At 38.3% G+C, this 11,987-nt stretch overlaps 1 protein-coding gene across 1 annotated transcript; it reads right to left on the reverse strand.

The window, feature by feature from the left end:
- Window positions 1-9,104: 9,104 nt before the first annotated feature.
- On the reverse strand, window positions 9,105-11,637 carry LOC114163681 (uncharacterized). The gene is made up of 4 exons (XM_085666797.1): window positions 11,222-11,637; window positions 10,073-11,062; window positions 9,529-9,613; window positions 9,105-9,431 (listed from the first exon to the last, which is right to left on the reverse strand). Exons 1-4 carry the CDS (start codon window positions 11,635-11,637, stop codon window positions 9,105-9,107), a joined length of 1,818 nt encoding a protein of 605 aa, XP_085522923.1.
- Window positions 11,638-11,987: the final 350 nt, after the last annotated feature.

Raw genomic sequence — 11,987 nt, forward strand, 5'->3', positions numbered from 1 at the left:
ACGGTGACGCCATGAAATGTTGATGTAGCCCAATTAAACAACCATGTCCATATGTCCACCGGTTTGATAACCATTAACACCAGAAGCTTCCTTCCTGATGAAATCAAAAGAGAAAAGGTTAAACATTTCCCTTCTACATTCATATTCATATTTTATTTTTTTGTGGAGAGTCTTGGACATTTGACTGGGACAATTTACTCCAAAATATATTCTAATGTACAAATTTCCCCAACATATGACATTTCGGGTCTCTAGAATTAGGAGCATGTTTTTTTTCCTGTCAATGTTTCACTAAATGAAATTTTAGTTCTTGAAATTTTATATTATTATTATACTAGTACATAACACTATAAAAATGGCAATATATTTTAAAACACTCGTAGATTTTTAAGTTTATAAAACTATTTGTTCCATATCCGTCTAAAACACTATAATTTTGAAATTTTGTTATGTAGATGACAAATAAGTTTATTTTATTTAAATTTATTGTAGTTTTGACATAGAATCATCACATTGTTTAATATCTAATTTTTCTAATTGAATATGAAAAAAATGTACGTGTACTTACATATTTCATCCTTGTTTCCATATCGTTATCATTTTCATCCATCTTTAAATTATTAAAATATTTATAATTTCTTAAGTAACTTAAAATATATATATATATATATATATATATATTATTACTTTAATATTTAATTTTGAAATCCTTTTTCTTTTCTTTCATTACTCATATTTTTTTTTATCTATTCTGATTATTTGGTTTGTTTTTTATCCACAAAATTTACTAACCAAGGTACTATTCCTTCTATCACAACCTTGATTATTTTTTTTCCTACATGTGCTTATTTTTGAATAATGTATTATCAATTTCAATAATTAAATATTTTTAGGTCTTAATTTTAAGTGTTCAATTGTGTAAACCCTTCAATTATTAGGTAATATAAAAAATACATTTTCTTTATTATGTTATCCTTAATTTTTATTTCATTAAAATAACTTTTGTTTTTTAAAATAATATTTATTAACTCTCAACGGTTTTGACTAATTCGATATTTGTATAATTTTTTGAAATTTTTAAAGTATTTTTCATTTTATCATACTCTTAGGTGTACATATTTTTCTCTATGTTATTTTGTTAAATGGTGTTTCAAATTGTTTATAAGATACACATTTAATCATTTTTATTTCTTTTTTATTTTTATTTTTATCATGTAAAATATTATTTTGATGTTTTTTTATAATTTTTTATTTTCTAACTCTTATCATAAATGTAATTTATCTTTTACAATTATATAAAGACATTACGTTCTATCTTATTTATTATAATATAATCATTTAATGTTATCCTATTGAAATTTAAAAGATGAAACATTTAAGTCTAGGTTCTCTAAAAGTGACGTATTATAATATTTATTATTGTATAAAAAAGATATTTCATTAAAATTTAGAAAAATGAAATAAGTAAACATTTGAAATATTATTAAACGTGAATATTTATTTTCTTATAATTTTTTAAAAATATTTTTTAACTTCATCGATTTTTTTCATTAAAGCTTGCGAAATTATAAATGTTTTGAATGTTATGAAATTTTATTTATATGTAATATTTTATATAATTATTTCAATTTTATCCTTCGGTAATCTTATTTGAAATTTATATTTTTTTTTTTCAAATATTTGACATTAAAAAATCAAGAATACGTCATTTTAATATTATTTGATAATATAGTATTCGTTGGACAGTAATTTTTATTTTTTTATAAAATTGAATTAATTGATATTAAAGTAATAAGAAAAAAAGAATAAATATATAAATATATCTGTTATCCAATGAAGATGATAACAAAACCAAAATTTTATAATAAATATAAGGATGAAGATGAGATATTCTTTTCATACGGTTATAAAATCTATTTTCATCCCATCCTGTTACCATCTATATAACTATGCTCTATTGGTTATTTGTTTTGGACTACGAAGTAAAAACAAAGGGTTAAATTATACAAAGTCTCAACAAAGTGAAAGATTTATCCTTTATTTCTTATTTAAATATCTTCAAATATAATGATTTTGGTTAGCCATTGTTAAATTGATATATATTGTAGTGTACAGTGAATACATATACAGTATATGATAACTAAGCCAAGAAGTATGCAATAATAAATAAATGTTTGTTCACACATAACATGAAATTGAAATTTAGCAATTTTGTTGCTGTAGCTGTTGTCGTGTGTTTTTTCTTGTATTTGAGTTGACAACATTTTTGGTAGGGAACATTGGTGTTGTTGGGTAGCGAGATCGATAAGGTTTTACTGTAGCTTTTCCTCTTCGATAAGATTTTTGATTTTGACTTGTTGATTCAACAACCATCCAACCTATGAACATCAAAATTCAAAACATCTTTCTCACATATCTGCTCCACTATTCGCGGAGTTTAAACCTCGAAAAAACATGTCGCTGTTTCTGCAAAACAAAACATAAGATATTTAAACACTTTTATGTTTATATGATTCTGTTCCGATTCAAGAGTTAATTGCTAGAGTACTTCAAATGCTACAGGTGTCACCTTCTTTTTAGTTGCACCTGTATTTTTATAAACAGGAATACTATTAAGTGCTGGCGTGTTCTTGTTTGGCGTATGTATCTATATCATTAAAATTTTTGAGAGAATCAAAATAATATATTCAAAATTTATATATTTAATATTTTTGTGACTAATTCAATAAAAATGAATACATAATCTAGTACATGTATAATTATCAAAGAAATTACACAATCTAAAGAAATGTTTATCGTTTTTGTCACATTTTTAAACTCATGGAAATTGATTATAATTAGATTTTTCAGTTAACTTTTTTCGATGTAAATAATCATATTATCTGCAAAATATTCATCTTCCGTTTTATTAACATAAATTTGATTCAAAAAATATTCACAAACTTTCATTTCATTATTATACGATAAATAACCATATTATCATGTTTTCACCTTCACCAGTAGTTTCTCTATCAATTTTAAAAAATAAATTTATTCTTTTATTTTTCATTAATATACTTATTTAGAAAATAAGTTTAAGACTAAAAAATAATTTATCATAATCTAATCAAAAGTTGAGAGACATAATTACTAAAAATAACTATAATAATTAAGTTACAATTAAAAATTGACTATGAAAAATCACATAGTACATTGTTTCTTCTTCTATATTAATAAAAAATTAATATACAAAAAGGTCATGAGATAAAAAAATAATACTAAATGTTAAAGAAATAGTTTACTATCAAGTGAGACAACAGAAAGTTACCTTATTTATTTATTTAATAATGGAAGAGAAAATATAAAAAGATGAGAATATAAATACTGAGTTTATGCCTAACTTTTTTTTTAGTAACAAAAGAAAATAAATAAACATAAAAGAAGAATACAACATATAAAAAACTCAAAAGATAATTAAAAGAGAAAATAAAAAATATCTTAATAATTTTGTTTTTTTATATATTTAATTTTATATTTTATTATTTATTATTGTACTTTATAAAATAAATAAAAAATAATTAATTTAATTTTTATTAATTTTGAATATAATATTATTTAATTTAAAAAATATAAATTATTTAAAATATTAAAAAAAAATGTAAAATAATGAAAAAAAAATAAAAAAAATTGGGGAGGGGGGCGGTGGCACCCGCTGCCCCTTGTATGCTCCGCCACTCATGCATATACGCAAGCTAGTATTATCACTCATACATGTGTTACATCCTTTATTTGACACTAACTTAGGTTTTTCAGTTCATAATTGTAAATTTACATACAAATTATTAAAAATTTTATGAAAATGTTGTGGCCGTGTGACACGATTTTATTGTTGTTGATACACGGGGACTTTTAGGTGATAACAAAAATTGAGTGGATTAATTTGGTTATTGTTATTATTTTTTTTAATTTGAACTTTCATTAAAGTGGCGTAGAAATAACACAATTTCAATAATTTTGATTTGAACTAAAGTCATGTAAGTTTGTCACAACTGTCATTTGTACATGTACAACTTTTTTACACTGAAATTGTGACATATAAGGTCAATTTGTTCATATCCATAAAAAATTTTAAATCTTGTTATTTTGGTAATTTGTATGTAAAATTACATCGGTGTGGTAGAAAAGAAAAAGCTTAAATGAATTTTCTATCTCAATATTTGATAAATTAATTCCTTAATTTTTGTTGTCCTCGATTCAATTCCGTATTTTTTAATAAGTCAACATGATATTTTCTGTTAAATTGGTGTAGATGTCATCATTCTAAACTTTTCTAACCTTTCACTCTTTATGTTTCTCGTTAATTTTTTTTTAACACAGTCTTAAATGTGCAGTGAACAGAAAAAAAGAAGTTAAATATTGAAAAATTATCTTATTATTGACATGTATTTTTTGACAATGTCGATTTTAATGAAAACAATCATATTAACTCTTACTAAATAAAATAAAATAGAAAGTGAATTAAAAAAAATAAATTAAAATATCACATTAAATAAAGCTCTCGAATATAAAAAGAAAAAATCTTTTAAACCTGAAATTCAACCACTATGAACAAATATAAAATCTATCCGATTATTTATGAAACTTTAGGAAAGATAATAAGTTCTACAAAATAATTAACTAATTAAAAGACAGCTGCAGCTCACACGATTAACAAAGTTAACTAATGTAATTAACTTTTTGAACGTGACTTGAGTTTGAATATGAATATAGTCCCTTTCAAGAAACAGGTGAACAAAAACAAATGTTAAATTCTGTGTTAAAGTTTCCAAGTGTGAACCAAATTATTTGGTTTAAATAAAGTCTTCAGCTAGTTACGAATTGTTGAGGAAAGTAACCAACACATTAGAATGACCAATTCACTGATTTGGGTCGCCCTTTTTAACTTTCCTCATTTTCAGATACCCATAAACAAATCCTTCTCAGTCAATTTTTTATAAGAAAATTCATATTCATGTTTATATCTTCAGATGTATAAAACATAGTAATTTTAATTTTAATTTTGCATTGAAAAAGTTAAATAACTTTTTCTGATGATAAATAAATATTTTTTTCTGATAATTTAAATTTGCATTGAAAAGATTTATATATGTATTGTTTCTCCATATTTATACTGTTCCATGATGAACATTTATAATGTGAGCCTTGTATAGGATCAAATCCTTTTTGTTCACAATAATAGTGATTAATGTAACGTCCCATTTAATTTAATACGTGAAATTAAAGGACACGTCACACATAGATAAATCGACAATGCAGTCCTGGGGTTCATAACGTCACCCCTACAAAACCAGGCACACCACGATGCCAAACAAAAGCAGAATAAACAGTTTGACTAAGAGTTTACAAACCTGGTAACAACAAAATACAAGGGTCATAGCCCTAAAGAAAACACAAGAGAAGACGTTCGAAAAACTAGCCCGGATGGCTAAGCTGCTGGGTCACCACTCCCTTGCTGACCACGAGGACCTCGCCCATCTGCTCCCATCAACCAAGTTGATGATCATCGCAAGGAAAAACGACCACATACAACACAGACATACAACAAAACGGGTAAGCTAGCGCTAACAACATAAATTATGCAGTCAAACATATTCTCATCATCTCATATCCACATAGCAACCAAACATGTTACGACTCTTCATCCAATACACTACGACTCGACTCGACTCATCCGGATACGTATAACTTGGTCGGATTCAGCAGATGCTTGCACTTGTGTGGGTACCCCTGCTCGAACCTGAGCTGCTCGATCCTGAGCCATGTATTACCAGTGTTGCAATAAATCAAATCTCTCCCACCACAAGGTTAGCCCTTAGTGAGTTTCAGGCCTCCTGCTACTCCCACCACAGGAGTCAGTCCGCTCTAAGTGAGACTAACTGGCTCCTCGGAGTGTCAGGATGCAACCTTACCTTGAATCCTTACCTAGTTATACAGATGGGGCACCACCATGAACACCCACTAGCAGGGGCCATGGAATTACGTCCCGACCACTGAAGCACGACCCCGGAGGTCTCACCTAGAGACCCCAAGGAATTACACGCTGACACGGACCAACGTTCATAAATTAGCAATTAAGAGAATATTAAATTATGTTTTTCAATTCCATATCCATCCATGAGATTTATTCCTCATATGCATCACATTTGAGTCCATACCACTGTTCATTACCGCCCCGATGGGTCTGGGGTCTCATCTCATGATAATACCATGTTCCTTTAGTCCCAAACCACTCATTTATTTCACATGCTAAGTCTCATACCAACCCATTCCTCCACAATTCATGAATCATGCCAAAAATATATTTCATACTCCATTATATACTTGCCCATCATCACACAATCATACCCAATCAAAACAGATCACTCGGGAAACATCAAACGTCCAAATTATAGCACAGCCTCGCCCAGGCTGAGGGATCTCGCTCAGGCGAGACGTCTCGCTCAGGCGAGCCTCCCCCTCGCCTAGGCGAGAGCACCAAGTCGGGTGTGTGGGCATCACGGGATCTCGCTTAAGCGAGATCCCTCTCGCTTGGGCGAGTGGCCTGCTCGCTCAAAAGGTGAGCGAGTCGCCTGGGCGAGATTTCGCGCAGGGGCCTCCCTGTTTCATCTCGCCTAGGCGAGATTGACTCGCTTGGGCGAGATTAACAGGTCTCGCCACTGTTCTTCACTGAAACAGCCATGTTTTCCGGCCAAAACACACATGCAAAGCACTCTTATACATCCAAATAACAGATCCAACCGTACAAACAACAAATAACTCATAAACAGTTCAAAAAAGGACTCGAAACTAGAACCCTAGCTTCCCGTACCTGGAAGAAGGCCAACAGTTGGGGTTTCTGGGCACGAACAAGGACCACAGCCACTCCTAGAGCCTGATTCGCAACTGGAACAGTGGATGGAACGAGTTATAAACGAGTCTCCATTGTTACAGTGAAAGCTAAACGAGACAGAGACGGTAAGGGTTGAAGGTACCTACGTGAGCAGAACAAAGGCCAAGCCAAACGTGAATCTGCGGGACGTCGGAACCCTAGCAGAGGGGTGGCGGCTGCAGCTCCCAGCAAGGACAAGGTTTCTGAAAAGTGTAGGGTACCCCTTAGGTTTAGGGCATACCTAAAGGTATAAGTGTTGGGCCGGCCTTAGGCCCACTTACGAAGGTGGCCCACTGACATTAGGGCTGAAACCAAAAACAAATAAAATGGGCCTTACATTCTCCCCGACAAGAAAATTTTCGACCTCGAAAATAAAGACTCACCAGGTAAACAGATGTGGATGTGATTTTCTCATGTCCTCTTCTAACTCCCAAGTTGAGTCACCTGTCCTCCGATCCCAGATGACCTTGACAAGACTGATGGTCCTTCCACGACGTTCCTCAACCTTGCTATCTTCGAGAGCGATGGGTGGTACTTCCACTGTGAGGTCTTCCCTGATCTGTATATCCTCCGCTTCCAACACGTGAGCCGGATCGAATACATACTTCCTCAGCTGTGACACATGAAACACTGGATGAAGGTTCGCCAACTGCAGGGGTAAAGCTATCTCATAAGCCACTGGTCCAATCCTCCTCGTGATCTGATACGGGCCAAGGAATTTAGGCGAAAGCTTCCTTGAGCGGAGAGCCCTTCCCACGCCCGTGGTTCGGGTCACCCTCAAGAATACATGGTCTCCCGCTGTAAACTCCAAGGGCCTCCTCCTGCGATCCGCATAGGCCTTCTGTCTACTCTACGAAGCCAACATCCTGTCTCTCACCATCCTCACCTTCTCGGTGGTCTGCTCTAACAACTCAGGTCCAATCAACACGGCCTCTCCCTCCTGATACCAGCAAAGAGGAGTCCTACACCTCCTGCCGTAAAGAGCCTCGTATGGCGCCATGCCAATGCTCGCATGAAAACTGTTGTTGTAGGTGAACTCTATCAAGGGCAACACCTCATCCCAAGTCCCCAGATGATCCAATATGCAAGTTCTCAACAAATCCTCTAATGACTGGATCGTCCTCTCAGACTGACCGTCGGTCTGAGGGTGATAAGTTGAACTCATGGTGAGCTTGCTACCCATAGCACTCTGTAGCGTCTGCCAAAACCGGGATGTGAACCGTGGGTCTCTGTCGGAAACTATGCTCGAGGGCACTCCATGAAGTCTTACTATCTCCTTAATGTACAACTGGGCTAGCTTGGCCATAGACATTCTCATGTTCATCGCCAAAAAGTGAGCACTCTTGGTCAACCGATCCACTATCACCCAGATGGTGTCGTGTCCTCTAAAAGTCCGTGGAAGATGAGTCACGAAATCCATGGAGATGCTGTCCCATTTCCACACTGGTACCTCTAAAGACTGTAGAACGCCGCCGGGTCTCGAATGCTCCACCTTTGCCTTCTGACATGTCAGACAGGCGGACACAAATTGAGCCACATCCTTCTTCATCCCCTGCCACCAGAAGGTTTCCTTGAGGTCCTGGTACATCTTGGTCATGCCAGGATGCAAGCTAAGACGACTCTTGTGTCCTTCCTCAAGGATCAACTTCCTCAGCTCTGCGTCATCAGGTATGCATGCTCTGCCTCGAAACCTCAGTATGCCATCATCACTCACAGCAAAGTCTCTAGCCTCATCTGTTACAAGCTGTCCTCTAACTCTGTTCAGACTAGCATCCAACAACTGCCTCTCTCTGATCGATCCCAAGAAGTCACTAGATATAGTAAGGGTACTACACCTAATGGACTCGGACCCCAACTCCACCTGTAGCCTCATGTCTCTGAACTTCTCTAGTAGCTCAGCCTCTTTTATCATGAGATGCGCTGCGTGTACCGTCTTCCTACTCAGAGCATCTGCCACCACATTCGCCTTCCCTGGGTGATATAGGAGCTCGAAGTCGTAGTCCTTCAGGAATTCCATCCACCTCCTTTGCCTCATATTCAGCTCCTTCTGATCAAACAAGTACTTTAAACTCTTGTGGTCGCTGAACACTCGGAACTGAGCACCATAAAGGTAGTGCCTCCAGATCTTCAAGGCAAAAACTATGGCTGCCAACTCAAGGTCATGAGTGGGGTAATTACGCTCATGCACCTTAAGCTGTCATGAAGTATACGCCACTGCCTTCTTTTCTTGCATCAAAACACATCCAAGTCCAAGGCGGGAGGCGTCACAGTAGACCTCAAACGGCTTTCCGACATCCGAAATCACGAGTATCGGTGCACGGGTCAGTCTCTTCTTCAGTTCCTGGAAACTCTCCTCACATTTATCCGTCCAGATGAAGGGTTGGTCCTTCCGGGTAAGCAAAGTCAAAGGTGCCACAATCTTGGAGAATCCCTCTATGAACCTCCGGTAGTATCCTGCTAATCCCACAAAGCTCATAATCTCTGTGGCTGATTTAGGGCTGTCCCATTTTACCACTGCCTCGACCTTCGTTGGATCCACTGCAATCCCCTGTGCTGATATCACATGCCCCAAAAACTGAACTTCGTCCAACCAGAACTCATACTTGGATAGCTTGGCATACAACTGCTTCTCCCTCAAAACACCAAGCACCAACCTCAGGTGTTCTGCATGTTCCTCCTGAGTCCGGGAGTAGATAAGGATGTCGTCTATGAAGACCACGACAAACTTATCTAGGAAAGGTCGGAAGATCCTGTTCATGTAGTCCATGAACACTGTTGGAGCGTTGGTCACGCCAAAAGGCATAACCACATACTCGTAGTGGCCATACCTGGATCTGAAGGCCGTCTTCTGCACATCATCAGCCTTTACCAAAATCTGGTGGTACCCTGATCGCAGATCTATCTTCGAGAACACTGATGACCCATGTAACTGATCCATCAAGTCATCAATCCTCGGGAGCGGATATTTGTTCTTGATGGTCATCTTGTTCAGTTGCCTGTAATCCACACACAGGCGCGAACTCCCATCCTTCTCTTCACCAACAACACTAGTGCTCCCCAAGGTGAAGTGCTGGGTCGGATGAACTGCTTCTCCATCAGATCCTCTATCTGTTTCTTGAGCTCTACCAACTCTGCCGGAGCCATGCCATATGGAGCCATCGATACCGGACCCGTCCCTGGTACCAGGTCAATAGAGAACTCCACTTCTCTACTGGGAGGCAACCCTGGTACTTCATCTGGAAACACGTCTTCAAACTCATGTACCACAGGTATGACTGATGGTCTCTCTCTCTCTCTCCCACCTCCATACGAGCGAAGATTATGAAGCACTGCGCACCACTCTGAATCTCCCTCACCGCCCCCTGGGGGGACACTAACTCGAGATCCTCAGAATCGGGAAACAACAATCTCTTCTCTCGGCAGTCTATAAGGACGCGACTAGCAGAGAGCCAATCCATCCCTAAGATCACTTCCAAGTCTTGCAGAGGCAAGCAGATTAGATTCACCTTGTACCTGCGTCCCTCTACCTCCACTGGATACCGAGCACACAAAGACGACGTCGTGACCAATCCCAACGCCAGAGTAGACACCGCGAGCTCGCACTGTAGCTCGCTCACTAGCAAACCCAGACGTTCCACACAAGCAAAAGACACAAAAGAGTGTGTCGCTCCAGAATCATATAGCACACAACAAGAAGAACTAGCTATCATGCAACTACCCATAACCAAGTTACCTGAGCCTGATGCCTCAACTCCTGACATGGCGTACACTCTGCCCGTCGCCTGAGGCCTGTTGCCTTTGTCCCTCCCCTGATGCTGCTGGGGTGTCTGAACTGGAGGGCGTGTCGCTGCCCTAGAAAGGTTGGGGCAATCTCTCCCAAAGTGGCCTTCCTTGCCACAGTTGTTGCATCGACGGTATCCCTCCCTACGTGGACAAGCATGCCTTGGGTGGGGTCCTCCACATGAGTAACACCGAACTCTACCCTGCTGCGGAGGAAAGCTCCTAGACTCCTGAGGCTGATGGTGTGGTCTATCATATGGCATCCTCCTCTCCTCATGTCTGGGCCTGGACCCAGCTGGTCCACCTATCCTCTGCGACGGCTGCAGCTGCTGTGGGCGCTGACCCTCCACCTCGCGCTTCATCTTCTCCATCACTCTGGCCTTCTCTACCAGAGCAGCAAAGTCCTTGATGGACAAGGGTGCCACCATCAAGCGGATATCTCCCCTGAGGCCGTTCTCAAACTTACGGCATCTCCACTCCTCATCAAGCGGTAGGGTATAAAAACGGCTGAGGTGTTTGAACCTCTCAACATACTCTGTGACAGTCTTCCCTCCCTGGGTCAACTGGAGGAACTCCACCTCCTTGGCGTATCTGATGCTGTCTGGAAAGTACTCGGAGAGAAATCTCTCCCTGAAGGTTTCCCATGTCACTGCCTCATCCCTCTCCTCAAGGATGGATCTGGTGCTGCTCCACCAATGCTCTGCCTCTCCCGTGAGCATATAGACTGAGAACGCCAACCTGTTCTCTGCAGGGCACATCTTCGCATCATAGATGCGCTCCAGGTCCTTTAGCCATTGGTCTGCAGCATCAGGACTGGTCTTCCCATCAAACTTTGCTGGGTGGTGCTTCAAAAAGTCCTCCAAGCTCCACTCCCTGATCGCAGGTCGTGGCTCAGGGCCAACCACAGGCGTCGTCGTCCTGCTCTCCTCCATCTGGCGGAGGGCCTCCATATGCTGCCTATGAGCATCCTCAGCAGCTACCCTCGCAGCCTCCATCTGCTGCATCACTGCCTGTTGCTGCTTAAGCGACGCTGCCTGTTGCTGCATAGATGCCTCATGCTGCTGCATCATCGCAGCACTCTGCTGAGTCATAGCTGCTACCATCGCCTCTATAGCTCTGGCGATATCTGATGTGTCCCCCTGGGATGACTAAGAAGCTCGGCGAGGAGGTGCCATAATCCACTGGCACACAGAAAATCACTTGGTTAGGTTCGATAAAGGCAAGAATTTAACTAAGAACACTCAGAAGACACACAGAGAAGCTAAGCGGACATCCAAGTCCACAGACCTAAGGAATGACC

This window comes from Vigna unguiculata, chromosome 9 (assembly GCF_037176805.1).
Source record: "Vigna unguiculata cultivar grain cowpea cultivar isolate G323 ecotype 2 chromosome 9, ASM3717680v1, whole genome shotgun sequence".
In the NCBI taxonomy this organism is placed as follows: domain Eukaryota; kingdom Viridiplantae; phylum Streptophyta; class Magnoliopsida; order Fabales; family Fabaceae; genus Vigna; species Vigna unguiculata.